The sequence below is a fragment of the Aotus nancymaae genome, unplaced genomic scaffold, assembly GCF_030222135.1.
Source record: "Aotus nancymaae isolate 86718 unplaced genomic scaffold, 86718_ANA_hifiasm-v0.15.2.pri h1tg000006l, whole genome shotgun sequence".
Lineage (NCBI taxonomy): Eukaryota > Metazoa > Chordata > Mammalia > Primates > Aotidae > Aotus > Aotus nancymaae.
The window spans coordinates 59,989,424-60,005,022 of record NW_026988417.1 but is presented as its reverse complement, the minus strand read 5'-3'; the positions used below and the strand labels follow the sequence as shown (position 1 = coordinate 60,005,022).

The 15,599-nt window shown below is 33.1% G+C and overlaps 1 protein-coding gene across 8 annotated transcripts in view; it reads left to right on the top strand.

Moving 5' to 3' along the window:
- The window catches only part of EPHA5 (EPH receptor A5), a 343,436-nt gene that overhangs the window by 14,330 nt on the left and 313,507 nt on the right, over window positions 1–15,599 (top strand). For all 8 annotated transcript variants that reach the window (XM_064367513.1, XM_021666284.2, XM_064367510.1 and 5 more), the window contains exon 2: window positions 14,446–14,510. In XM_064367513.1, the coding sequence (XP_064223583.1) occupies window positions 14,446–14,510 (65 nt within the window). The remainder of the gene's footprint in view (window positions 1–14,445; window positions 14,511–15,599) is intronic.

Here is a 15,599-nt window from a genome sequence, read left to right as displayed (position 1 = left end):
AAGTACAAAAAATTAGTCAGGCATGATGGTATGCACCTGTAGTCCCAGATACTTAGGTGGCTGAGGTGGGAGAGCAACCTGAGCCCTGAGAGGTCAAGGCTTCAGTGAGCCGTGGTCACTCCTTTTCATTTCAGCTTGGGCAACAGAGGGAGACTCTTTCTCAAAAACAAACAAACAAACAAATATATATACGTTTATATATATTTTATGCTACATATAAATGTAGTATACTACATATAAATAGTATGCTTCATGAGAAAATAAATGAAGATAAAAATAATATAAATACATGTATAAGGAAACATGGAAAACTCATATCAAGAAAATCTCACTATCATCAATGCTAAAACAATTATATAGAAAATTTAAGTGTAAGATTTCAGTTACACAGTTCTCACTTCCTGGTAGAAAATCTGGCAGTTCATCAGGAAGCTGACATTTTTTTTTTCTAACTCTGGGGTTTGAGAGAAGCTGTTATAGTGGTGTTTTTGTTTGAAGGATGCCATGAATAATATTTTTATTTTTCACTGATTATCTGGTGAACTCTTGTATAAGTCATTGTGGAAAGCCATGGACATAAAGCTAGCAGTGGTTTCAGGGACTTTTTGTTTTTTTAAGCAGCGGCAGCAGCAGCGGGTTCAAAAGAAATTACTGTGGAAGCCCAATATCTAAAGCAGAGAATTACTGGGTTTCCTGGCTATGTTTTTGTCTCCTTTTTTCATCCATATGCTTGTACCTCTGAGACATCTTTTTAGAACCTCCAGCCCATTGTGAGCTCAGTTTAAAACCTACTGTGTAAAATATAAAAGGAATGTTGTACAAAAGATCAGGGTGATATAATCCCGACTTGTAACTTTCTAAAAATCTGCCTAAAACAGAAATTATAATATCTGGTAAAGTTTACTTTAAACCAATGGTCCCTAACCCAGAGGTGCTCATTAGAGCCAATTTCAGAATATTGTTAATTATACTATGTCTGGACCCACCTAAACTTATGGAATCAAATTGATTAAAGCAAATTCTTTGGAAACCTATACTTTTGCAACCTGGTAATCTGTAGTTTTAGAACACCCATAGATAATTCTTATTTTAATCCTTGTTAAAGAACCCTAGCTTAGAACAGAAGTACTTAAAGTTAGATGTGTGGACTGGCACTCAACCAATTTGCAATTATACCAATATAAAGATTGAGAGTTAGGTTTTAGAGGTGGTTATTGCAATTTGATATTGCTGCACAATACAGCTGTGTAATAGGTAGATTTACCTCATTGAGCCAAGGCATAGCTAGCTAATTTCTAATTTCTAACTCTAATTAAGTGAGCATAAGAATTACTTGGATCAGTAGTTGTGCGGGGATTTCTAAAATGCTGTCTCTTGCATTTTAGTCTCCACCTAATGTCCTGATTTTGTAGGTTTTAGAAAGAGCCAATGGATTTATAGTTTTTAAAAAAAGGTGATTTGAATGTGGGTGATAGAAATACCACACCTCAAAAAACCAGAGTGTATGTTTATTTACATGTATGTATCACTTATATATGAGTCACTCTTAGAAAATGCCATGTAAAGTGTTTCTATTAATAATAAAAGAGAGTATGAAAGTGTTCTAAGGCTAAAAGGGATATAGATGATTATCAGGTAACACTATGTACATTAAGGAAATACAAGATGTTAGAGAGTTGTGAAAGCAAGTATCAGTGGGCAAAAGAAAAGTAAATTCTAAGTATGATTTGATGCATATTCAATGATATAACGACTGACTTGAAAAATATGATTCTCAAGGTATATGCGTTGAGATATGTGTGTGTGTGTATGTATATATATAAAATCTTTTCAATTCTAAACCATATTGTTTTATATATATATATATAATAAATTATTAATGATAATTCAATCTTTTCAATTCTAAACCATATTGTTTATATATATATAAAACAATATATATATATATAAATATTTCAAAGGGAATGCTTCCAATTTTTGCCCATTCAGTATGATATTGGCTGTTGGTTTGTTGTAAATAGCTTTTATTATTTTGAGATATGTTCCATCGATACCTAGTTTATTGAGAGTTTTTAGCATAAAGGGCTGTTGAATTTTGTCGAAGGCCTTCTCTGCATCAATTGAGATAATCATGTGATTTTTGTCTTTGGTTCTGTTTATGTGGTGAATTATGTTTATAGACTTGCGTATATTGAACCAGCCTTGCATCCCCGGGATGATTCCTACTTGATCATGGTGGATAAGCTTTTTGATGTGCTGTTGTAATCGGCTTGCCAGTATTTTATTGAAGATTTTTTCATCTATGTTAATCATGGATATTGGCCTGTAGTTTTCTTTTCTTGTTGAGTCTCTGCTAGGTTTTGGTATTAGGATGATGTTGGTCTCATAAAATGATTTGGGAAGGATTCCCTCTTTTTGGATTACTTGGAATAGTTTCAGTAGGAGTGGTACCAGTTCCTCTTTGTATGTCTGTTAGAATTCGACTGTGAAGCCATCTGGACCTGGGCTTTTTTGGGGTGGTAGGCTCTTAATTGCTGCCTCGACTTCAGACCTTGTTATTGGTCTATTCAGGGTTTCGACTTCTTCCTGGTTTAGGCTTGGGAGGAGGCAACTGTCCAGGAATTTATCCATTTCTTCCAGGTTTTCTAGTTTATATGCATAGAGATGTTTGTAATAATCTCTGATGATGGTTTGAATTTCTGTGGAATCTGTGGTGATATCCCCTTTATCATTTTTTATTGCATCTATTTGGTTATTCTCTCTTTTCTTTTTTATTAATCTGGCTAGTGGTCTGTCTATTTTGTTGATCTTTTCAAAAAACCAGCTCCTGGATTTATTGATGTTTTGTAGGGTTTTTCGTGTCTCTATCTCCTTCATTCTCAGCAGAAAATCATGCACCGCATGTTCTCACTCATAGGTGGGTGTTGAACAATGAGAACACATGGACACAGGGAGGGGAGCACTACACGCTGGGGTCTGTCAGGAGGAAATAGGGGAGGGATAGCAGGGAGTGGGGAGTTGGGGAGAGATAGCATGGAGAGAAATGCCAGATATAAGTGATGGGGAGGAAGGCAGCAAATCACACTGCCATGTGTGTACCTATGCAACAATCTTGCATGTTCTTTACATGTACCCCAAAACCTAAAATGCAATAAAAAAAATTGAAAAAAATATTGTTTTTTTATATATATAAACAATATGATTTAGAATTGAACAATATTTTATATATATATAAAATATTGTTATATATATATAAACAACATGGTTTAGAATTGAAAAGATTGAATTATCGTTAATAATGTGCTGCATCGAGGTTCTAGCATATAGTAAGTGATATATATGCCAAGTATTACATGTGTTAAAACAGTGTGGGTTGGCACTCTGACACTGAGCAAAGTCTACCTTTCTACATTAGTCAGTGAGTACACGCACATATATATATAAATAAATATATATTATATGTATATATATACCTAAATGCTAAATGTGAACTTAGATAGTTATCCCCTGAGAGTCTGATTTAGGAGATTCAGATAGATGACTTCAAGGTAATACAAATTCAAAGGCGTTTCTATTCTCAGGGCCAATCAACTAGAAGACTGAACAATCAACAAGATACTTCCTGTTTTATTTACTGATGTATCCCCAAGGCTTAAAATAATTTTTGGCAGTTAAGTAGATACTCAGTAAATATTTGTTGAATGAATGAACCTTTATTGTATGTGTTATATTCCATAGAACTTGAACACATTTAAGGCAGTAAGTTGGATTTTCTCATCAGTTGCGTTTGTATTATCTGTAGAATTTTATTAGGTTACAAATAGAAAAACTATCCAACAGTGGCTTAAAAATAGTTTTAAAAATAGTTTGTTTGTTTTTTTCAATAAAGTAATTTGGGAGTAGATGTCGGGTGGCTAGGGCTCTGTGACTTAACAATGTTAAGACAGAAGTCTGTTTTTCTTGGCCTTACTCTCATGCTCACTGTGTTATGTTTGCAAGAATGCTAATGCATCTACCAGTATCATATTCAATTCAGAATAAGAAAAAAGGAAAGAGAAGTGCCAATAACCTTGTCAGCAGCATTATTCCTTTAGTTTAAACAACAAAACTTTCCCAGAAATTGGCAAGCAGATTGCTGTCCAAATTTCATTGCCAGACCTATGTAACAAGGCTAACAGATTCAAGAGAGGCTAAGAGAATAGCAGCATGATAATCATTGTTTGCTAAAACCCCTCTGATCCATAGTCTGGTATGAAGCATATCACTGATATTATGATACTAAAGAAAGAAAAAGAATGTGAGTAATTAATATTCATAAAACAATGTCTGCCAAATATCACAGAAAACTGAATGTACTTTTATTTTACTTCATTTATTTTATTTTTTAATTTTTCTTTATAATCTTTGAAAAAGGACAAACAGCCAACTACTGCAGTCATTTTGTGACCAAAAATAGATTATAGTACTAGATTAGCTAGGCAAAAATGATTAATACTACAAAAATGTTACATACCGTTAAGATGTATAAAGCATTGTATTTTAATAGACTAATTTTAAAATATGTTCTTACTGTCATGACTGTCGGTAGTTATTTTGAGATGGATAATTAGTTCTGGGAACTAAAATGTTCATGATCAGCCACCTAAAACCATTTGGCACAATATTTGTACTTTGTTAGTATTTTTGCCTGTATTACTTAATATATTGACTAGTTTTCAATGATGAAACATTAACCAAAGATTTCTTATAATATCAGCTTTAAAAATTTTAGATAAAGAATCATTATGTAGGGTTTAGTTTAGTATTAAATTTTGACTAAACCGAAAGACTGGAATGCAGTAATGACAAGCTGTCAGCAAAAATTTGGGTCACTTCTTGTTTTACAAGCAGGACTACTGGGTCATTTAGTTGTTTGCCTATTTTTGGTACATGCCAACACTTTAAAAATATACTGTAATTTTGTGAAAATTTCTGTCTCCTGTAATCCTCATTTATCCTCCCCTGAAGTCTGGAAAGCTAATTATTATATAGGTTGTTTTAAAGATTGGTATAATTCACACATTTCACCAAGGTAAGGATTTCTTCAAAACAAAGAATCAGCTTTGCATACATTTTAGAATTCTGTTTTAATACAGTAGTTTTTAGTATACCATTTACCTTTTTAGGACAAATTCATATCTTATTTCACCCCCATTAACATGTTTAAAGCAAAGTGAATAATAAAATTTTAAAAAATAGGATGGAGGGTTTATTGTTACTTTATTGCTTACTCTTTTGTTTTCTGGAATCTTGTAACTAACTTTTGAAAATTTGATACTAAAATGTGATTTTTCCAGGAAAAACTAATGTCTGTTCTGTTTAGGTTGATATACCTGAAGATTTTCGTTTCTTTTCTTTTTTTTTTTTTATTTTAAGACGGGATTTCACCATGTTGGTCAGGCTGGTCTTGAACTCCCGACCTCAGGTGATCCGCCCACCTTGGCCTCCAAAGTGCTTGGATTACAGGCATGGGCCACCATGCCCGGCCGAAGATTTTCATCTTATATATAATATAATGAGAGCATTATGGTGATGCTGGCTTCTGTAAAATACAATTTACAGTCATTGATTTAATAAAATTCATTGATATATAGGATTAAGTGGTTCAAAAGAGTGAACCTTTATATTTTACAAGTCAGACATTGGGGCGGGTATAATATAGATACAAGAGGAAGAGCTTCAGAGTTACATATACTTGGATTTAGATTTCAGCTATGTGCTTATTAGCTCTGGGACCTTGGGCCATTGCTCTATTAGTATTTTTTAACTTCCATTTCCTCATCTGTAAAATGGGGAAAACACAATACTAAAAGATCATTGTTAGGATTAAGTGATATAATGTATACGAAGTGTAGAAACACATGATTTTAGTTTCAGTCACTGATGTTACAGACATGAGAACTGAGGCCCTCAAAGTAAAATTATTTCCTCAAGGTCACACAGTAGCAGAACCAGAACCATAGAACTCATGAGTATCCGCTATGCAGTGAAGCATTCCCAAAGTGAATTGTGAATATGCACATTTATTTCAAGTAGTGAGGACTTAACAATTTTTTTTTTTTGAAGGAAACAGCCTCGTATTATCTATATACATAGTAGGGTGGAATTAAGCAGTTATTATGTGAAGTATTCTGTGATATAAAGATTTTCAAGTCTCTTATATCATCTAATGTTGGCTTTTCTTTTTAGAATAAACACAATATGTAAGATTAGACAGGTTTAGTTGCTGCACGTGACAAGGTAACCACCAAACACCATATGGTGTTGCTCTTTTCATGCAATATGTTCTGTGAATATAGCAGATTGCTCGTTAGTCCTAATTTAGTGGTCAGTAGACTACTGTATTAGCTTTGCCTAAGCACTTTGTACAGAGGAACCAGTGGATACTAACTCTGAATTTCTTTCTGCTATCTCCCTGGGCTTACACATTTTTAGACTATTAATTCAAAATGCTTTGTATATATTTCAGATTGATTTTTGCTTCCATCATAGTCATATGCTTTATGGTATGAATATTCTACTGCTTAAGTTTTGAAGAGCAATGCTATAACTTCTTTGTATAATTATGGTGATGAAAAATACTTTGGGGTAAAATAAAGATGAAAATATTTTGTAACAAAAAATTAAAGGCACTCATTATTTGCAGTAAACAATTAAGCATAATATTAAGATCTAAAGGAACAACAAAAATAATCTCTTTTAGAAATAACTTCAAAGATAAATAATGTGAAAATTTAAGTGACTAATTTTTAAATGTAATTAGAATTCTGTAAATAGGCTTTTTGGAAGTGTTAACATGATGGAAGGAGAATAGACACTGGAATGGAAAGATAGGTTGGCCTTCAAGCTCTGCCACTTACAAGTTATATCAGTTAGTATGTCTTTCTCTTCAAATAACAGCAAATAACTGCCCCTCTGGATTAAGAAACAAAATTGATTTTTTCTCATATAAAAGCAATTCCTAAGAGAGGCAAGTTTCAAGCTTAGATGGATTAACAACTCTATGATATAATTTGGAACTAGATACTTCCCATCCCTTCACTCTGCCAACCTTAATCTGTAAGCTTTGCTCCCCTGCTGATTCTACTTATTTTCTCTCAATGACTGTATCAGTTCCAGGAAATACATCCATATCCATCAACATTCAAGGCAGTCAGGAGTTTTCTTTACTAATATTTTCTACCCAAATTCCCTTCCTTTGCAGATCCGCTTCACAGATCATTGGAGAGAACTGAATCAATAGTGGGACCACATAATTGGAATTGAAATAAGTTCATTTTTGCTGAAATGGGAAAATATAGAGATGAGTAAGCTTGAAAAACTGGAAAGAAAAACCCTGGAAGGACTTATATTAAAATAATAAGACAATAGTACAAGATTGAAGTAAGACAGTCACATGATTATATTGGTGGTTTACAAAGATCTTTCTGGAAGCAGTATTTTGAAGAAATTGTTAGGGATTATATCTTTTTCTGCAGAGAAAGCCATTAGGAGATTTTTCAAGAGAAAAATTATGGCAAGGATTTGACTAGACTGATTATACTGTGGAATGAAACAGAGCAGGCAATTTAGAGAGTTAGATTCAGTGAGATTTGGTCAGTGATTCAATGTGGGGGTAAAGGTGAGGAAAGGGTGACTCAGACATCTGGATAGAACAAATAGTTCTATGGCATTGCACTTATTGAACTAGGGATCATGGGAAGACAATTTTTATTTTTACTTCTATATACAGAAGATGCTTTATTCATTTGGGGACAGGCCGCATTTGGGGATGATTACATACCATAAATGTGTTAAAAACCAGCAGGCAGTTTTACAAATGTATAGGAATTTTAGGAGAGAGAGATGTATAAAATAAATGGAATTGTGTGATCATTAACATTTAGATTTTTACTTGGAAGTTCATGAGCTCCTCCGGAAGAGTCCTTACATTGGGGCACATGCTAGTATCTCCTTTAAAACCAACCATCCAGCCAACAGAAAGTAAACATATGAGCCATTCTCTATCCTTAATAAACTGATTCAATATGCATGAACTAGCACCAAGACTTAGTTCTTTAAAAAAGCTTGTTTAAAATTTTGATGTTAAGTTTTAATCAAGAATTTTTGGTATAGTGTGGAAAGAGAAGACAGTCTACACAAATAAGGCATTGATCAAAATCAAGGTTTGAAGGGATGGTGCAGGAAGAATAGCTTATAAAGGAAAGAGGAAGAAGTAGCTAGCGATATAGAAGAAAAACCACAGAAATCTGTTGTCACTGAAGATGAAAAGTGAGAGTGTTTGTCCATGATGGTCATGACCAAATGCTGCCAAAAGATAAGACAAATTAGGAGCTCAGAGCTACACGATTATCACTAGTGAATTTTGTAACAGAGGTTTTGGTAGAATAATGGGGGTTGAAGCCAGATTGTAATGGATTAGGTAAGGGATGAAGATGTGAGAAAATAATAGATACAGATGTTGACAATTCATTCAATAATTTGAGTTCTGAGAAGGACAAAGATAGGACATTCACTGAATGGGAATGTGAGGTGTATTTTTGAATATATTTTAATGAAATTCTTTAGGAAATACTTTGTGGTTAATATATAAAAGGCCTAAATACCCAAATATAGGTTTGTCAGGTAATGTTGACAGCTCATTTGAGTTCATGGTTTACTTAGAATGAAATCAGTCTCTGGTTGTGCAATTTTTCTCAAGCTAGGTTCAGCTGCCATGATTCATGTACAAAGAAGGTAGATTCATTCTTGATTAGAGTCTTTTGATGTCCAGGGAAATAGGTGGCTGTCATAAAATGATCTAATATTTAGGTCTTAAGTCGGAGGCAGATTTGGCTGCAGGAAACAATAAGCAGGGCTTGTGGTCTGTTGATAAGGTCTCAGATACTGCTTTATATAGAAATTGCCTAGTTCAGCACCTGACATATAGTAAGCATTCAATAAATATTTCCCCATATTCTTTTTTTCCTAACAAAGACTACGCATATGAATGGCTCAGATTTGTCAAATAAATGCTCTTCCATTCATTGTTTATGAAAACTACAGTTGGTATGGCTTCCTGCCTTCGAGTCAAGGGATGCCAGAAAACATAACACTTGTAAACCTATAACATAATTTTTCCCAAATTTACAAATCTAGTTTTCCAATGGGAAACACATGTCCTCTTTCTCTGCACTCATTTTGTAAACCATTCTTTGTTCCCTGCAGCAGTTGTCAAATTATAAAATTTAGCCTGAAAGCAAGAAATCACATCTGTGCTGAATAGGACCATAGAGAGAGACTGGACAGATGTATATCTGGGGTTTGTTCCCACAGATTAGTTAAATGTGTATTGTAATTGAATCCAGTAACTTTTTTGATATTGTTAAATCGAAGTGAATAAGCGAGTATCCATCAAAAGTCTGTTGTATGCAATGGGACTTTGATTCAATGCTTTTAGAGAAAGAGAAGGCCATCCAATCTGCAACTAGCCCAAATTATTATCTTTTCATACTGTAGTGAAGGTCTAACTGACATAATTGTGTTTGTTAATGTGCAGATTATTATTTTCACAATAAAAAAACTGAAACAATGTAAGTAAAAATATGCCTTCTAATTGTCTATCTTCATGTCATCAAGGTTCACACATTCTCTCAACGCCTGCACATTGATGGTGGATGGTGGGATCATATGCCCTTGATCTGTCTTTTGACTCTTCAATGTCTGAAAACATATTCATTCCAATGTGTCTGTTTCCTGGAGAATCTAATACATTTTCTTGCTCATAGTGACTTATGTTGTCAAGATGTTAAGGAAAAAGTGGTGGAGCCAAAGGGATATAGAACAAGTTATGAATGTTTGAAAGTGATAATCACTGAAGAGCATATTTGTATTATTAATGTAGACTAAACTTTAATTGTTAGAATATAGAGAAGTTGAGGATTTAGGAAACTTTTTATGCATATTCTATTTTATTCATTTGCTCTTTGCTGTCCTTGAATCTTGACAAAAATAACGAGTTAGCAATCCTCTGCTTTTTCTGAAAGTAAATTTTCTAAAGGCTTTCCTCTGTTCAAGAAAGCATTGAACTTGTTAATATGTAATGGTAAAATTAAAGCATACTGAAGACTATTTTGAGTTAGTTTCTCTTATAATCTGTTATTTATTTGGGCATTCAGTTAAGTGACTTTTCCTTATTAAAAAGTTCCTGTATTAGTATTTCCCCATATAGAAACTTTAGGAATTTGGAATTTAGTACATATTCATTGACCCCTTTAAAGTTATTTCTCCTGGAGAATCAGTCTTCTTAATTACTAACTAAAATACCAATACCAACCAATATGTCCATCTTCATTGTAATTATACAATGGCTGAGGGAAAATCACCTTGAAACCTGTCTCTCAGTTAAATTGTATGACTCTATTTTAAAACATAAATAATAGAATAAAAACATTTTCATAAAATTTCTGATATCTGATTAATGTCTTTTAGAGTAACTGTGGTATCAAACACTTCCTTTAATTATATTCATTAGTGGCTTCTCCCGGACAAGTTTTAATTAAGTTGTACAATAAAGATCAATACTCATGTATTCATTGCAATTTACAACAAGCACATATACTGTTCAGAACAATTTAATTACTGTAATTATAGCACAGAAGATACTTAGTGACTGTGCTCTATTACTGCCAATCTCTCTTTTTAATAAATTTGGTAATGAAATTGGGAAATTAATCTCTGAAAATTCACATTTATATATACCCTATGTCTAAACTTCTGTTTTTTATATAGCTATTTTTTTATTTTTTTATTTTACTAGTAGGGGAAGTGGAAGCATTAATAACAGCAGTGACACAGTGATTTTCATGAATATTGTCATGAATACTGAGAAATTATGAAAATGTATATAAGAACACCTGTAATCATTATATTGGTTATTTGAAAAATAATTTAGTAGTGTTATGCAGTCAGGTATTCTATTTTTATTTTTATAAATAAGACTAAAATTATTTTATTACTTTAATTTGCTTAAATATAAGTATTATTTTGGTTCAAAAAGAATGCATCCAATATGTTAAGTTCTGTTAAATTCCTACTTTCTCAATTCTTTAAATGCTACATTGGTAGATGAACAGATCATTCTACCAATGTACCATATAAAGAACTGTGAATGTAGAAATTTTCTAGTGGCATCAATAGGTGTGTAACAGGGTTTCTCAACTTTTGAACTTGTAAAATTTTGGCCAGATAATTATTTCCTGGGGAGCTTTACAGTGCATTGCAGGATGTTTTACCGCATACCTGACTTCTCATTAAATGCCAGAAGCAAATATTCATCCACTAATGAACACAGAAAATAGATAAATGCCCCCAGTTTTTATAATCAAAATGTCTCCAGACATTATTATATATCCATGTTGAGAACCACTGGTGTATGCTGATTAGCCACACCCTCCTGATCTTCCCACTGACCAAATTATTCATTGATAAGACAAACAGCTATTCAGCTGTTCTGAACTGAGCTAGGTGCATAGGCATGAGTCAAACATGGTGCTTTTATAATAGAACAACACAATTCTGTGCATTTCATTTTTTAGAGATAGGAATAGAGTGGTCATAGAATATTTAGTAATAATACCTAACTCAGATTTTGGAAAGGGAAAATCAGAATAGTCTCCTGAAGAAGAAAGTTCCTAAAATATGTTTGAAGGACAAAGGAAACATTAGCAGTTCAGAAGGTAAAAGAAAGATACGTGTTTTAAAATTTACACATACATTTTAGCTATTTTCTCTGAGAATCAAATTCTAATTTATTCTCCATTAGCTAAAGAAAATCATAATATAGTAATATGCAAATGATTACTAAAAATGCCTAATTTTACTCTCTTTTTCTCAATTTCAAGTTCACTAATGGGATGTGTAATTACCTTTTTTCACTGTGAATTTTATGAAATAATTTGTTTCCAGAAGGACAGCAATTTTAGACAGTAGTGGGAAGATACATACATGTATTTCTTGTAAATTTCCTGCTCTATATATGAAGAAAACTATTTTATCATATCACTGTAAGCTTATAGAGATCCCTAATGTGGTTATTTTCATGTATTCTGTAGTATATTCCAACATTGAAAGCTCTCAGTAAATTGTATTAACAGCCAAGCTAGTATTTTGAGATAATCTGTTTACTCCCACACATACATATTTTCAGCAAAAAAAATAAAAGAAGAAGGTATAAATGGTAATCTAGTTTAAAGTTAATTCAAGTGCAGCTAACTGAATCTTGAAAAGCCATCTGAAATTCTGTTGATAATAATGAATATTTCATATTAGTAAGAGGTCTACAAGGAATGCTGTGTTTCTCATGGTAGGCTGGTTATGAATTCCTGGAATTCCTATGCACATCAGTTTGCCACCAAAGGATTAAGTTCAATTTGATTGCCATCATGGTAGCACCCTTAGTTTGCTGATTTGCTCTACTTTATCTAATCTACACAGATAGGCTGCTGCTCAATATGAAAGGTGAATCAAACGAATCATTAAGATGAATAAACATAACAATTTAGGTTCTGCAACCCCTTGGTATTTAGTCATGTCTAGACACAGCTCTAGTGTCCCAGAAAAACTAAAATGAGGACAAGGACATTTAAGTTTAATGTAGCCTTATTCCCATGGAAACCAGAAAAGCCAACAATAGAGTGAAAAGAAGAGTATGGATCTAACTGAAAAATTAGATGTAGTGAGTGGAAGGATTTGCAAGGTCAGTGGGTAGTAGAACAGTTTTTGTTTGTTTTTTAAAGAATGTTTTTTCAGTTAGGTCACCATTCCTTTAAGAAATCAATAATTCCACAAATTATTTATTATTCCTTAAAACCAGTATGATTTGAGTAGGTTAAAAATGGTACAGACATTATATTGCATGCATTTTTATAGTTAACAAGCTCAGAAAATAGATGAATAAAGTGTATTTAGCATCAACAACATTAATATGTTTATATAGGTAATATTTAGTATATTTGTTTTTCTACAGACTTTAAGTTATTGATTTAATTTAATGTTACTATTATTGTTATATAATTTCAATGTGGTTTATAAGATATATATGTTCCCAAACGTGCTTTTGTCTCATTAATTTTTGCTACTGTGAAATAGATGATGCATACCAATAATTAAATGCACATAATTTCTCTAAGATGTAGAAAATTTCCTCAGTCATAATAATTTTATATTATCTTATAAACTATTGCAACACATCCCAGCCTATCAACTGTTACTTCTTTAGTACTTCAGGCTTACACTTACAGATAGAATCATCCTTTTAGAACCAGTGGCATTTCAAGATACTGGCTTTTGAAAGTATTATGGAAGCTTTGGTACCTCTACATAGGAATAACTCAGGTGTTTCCCTTTTAGGTTCATATGCCAGGTTCATTCAGAGTGGTGTTGTTGCACAGCAGGCCAGGTAGATTCATGTGGAACAGGTATAATAGGTTGGAAAGATAATGATATCTGATCCAGGGCTAAAGTATTTTGACTAGACAGTACCCTATAAGCTAGTTTGATATCTCAGAGACAGTATATAACACCATATGTATGATATGTATGAGTGTGTATGTGTGTGCAGTGGTGTGTGTTGTGCATCTGTGTGTGTGTGTGTGTGTACATACTCATAAATGGCTTTCTTTTGTAATGATGGCACTCAAACTTCCATTCTGGAGTTTATAAATATCTTAGGATTCCCATATATAATGTATCTGGCAGTTCTACATGAAGCACTCTTTTTAGACTATGGTCATATCTAAGTAGAAGATATCTCTGAGAATGCAATAGATTCTTAAGTATAGCAACTATCTCAAGAACTGTTACAATTTACTGGTCTTGGTTAAGGGTGTGTAGATTTATTTCTTAATTAAACTTGCAATTTGGATTACAGATTTCTGTTAATATCACAAAAAATGTTACAAGCTTGGGAATAGTTTATTGCTGTTTAATGTAAATTATTTGTTAATTGCTTCATAACAGCTTTCCAGAAGAAAATAAAATACATTTAGCTACAATTTTATGGCTGAAGCTTAATCCCCAAACCTAGAGCTTTTTACAAGGCAGCATGAACCTTTCATTTTTGTGGGCTTACTTTTTGTCTTTTTTTTTCTTTATTCTATTTTTAAAAATTTATTATTGTTTTGCAAGGAAAAAAACATTTAGGGTAATGACTTGCTTTCAAATAATTTTGCTGTGATTGTTTTTCAAATGTTTATTTAAAATCACTTCTCTTGCATCAATATATTTTCTTTAAATTATACCCATTGTGTTCATCATAATGAACACATAATTTATATAAACATGCAATTTTAATAAGACTATTAAGATAGAGATACAATATTTACAATGTTATTTATCTCACTGAGTTTAGTATTCTCTTCTTTTTAGTGAATTTATTGGATTCACGCACTGTCATGGGGGACCTGGGATGGATTGCTTTTCCAAAAAATGGGGTAAGTTTTTATGAGAGTTTTTTCTAAAACTTAAGCTATGTGCATAAGCATCTTGATACTTGTAACACAGGAATGAAAATGTACTGGATGTATATGTTGTTAAGGGAGGAGGTGATATGTGTGTGTTGGATGGGGTGGAGGGACTTCTAATAACTCTGACCAAAGAAAGGAACACTGGGGAAGGGCTTTCAGTAACTGAAGAGTAAATATATTATTTCCTCTCTGAGTATTGTTCCACAAAGAAATGTGAAGTTTCTTTCAACATTTATGAAAAGTTCACATTAAAACAACAAAGAAACTTTCAGAATTAGTTTATATTAAAGATAATAGTATTTGATTTGCTACTAATTTGCTGTCATCCTGGCATATTGCATAGGAAATAAAATTTAACAGGTTTATGATCAGTATTGATTCAATGGTGGGACCAATTTATTTTTTACTTTGTTTACAGAATCAGGGAATAAAAATACTATAAGAAATTCCTTTTTTTTTTTTTTTTTTAATTGCATTTTAGGTTTTGGGGTACATGTGAAAAACATGCAAAGTTGTTGCATAGGTGCATTCATGGCAGTGTGATTTGCTGCCTCCCTCCCCCTCACCCATATCTGGCATTTCTCCCCATGCTATCCCTCCCCAACTCCCCACCCCCCAGCTGTCCCCCCTCCCCCCCAACAGACCCCCGTGTATAGTGCTCCCCTCCCTGTGTCCATGTGTTCTCCTTGTTCAACACCCTCCTATGAGTGAGAACATGTGGTGTTTGGTTTTGTGTTCTTGTGTCAGTTTGCTGAGAATGATGGTTTCCAGGTTCATCCATGTCCCTACAAAGGACGCGAACTCCTCATTTTTAATGGCTGCATAATATTCCATGGTGTATATGTGCCACATTTTTCCTGTCCAGTCTATCATCGATGGGCATTTGGGTTGGTTCCAGGTCTTTGCTATTGTAAACTGTGCTGCAATGAACATTCCATTCAAAAATGGGCGAAGGATATGAACAGATACTTTACAAAAGAAGACATACAAGAGGCCAACAAACATATGAAAAAATGCTCATCATCACTGGTCGTTAGAGAAATGCAAATCAAAACT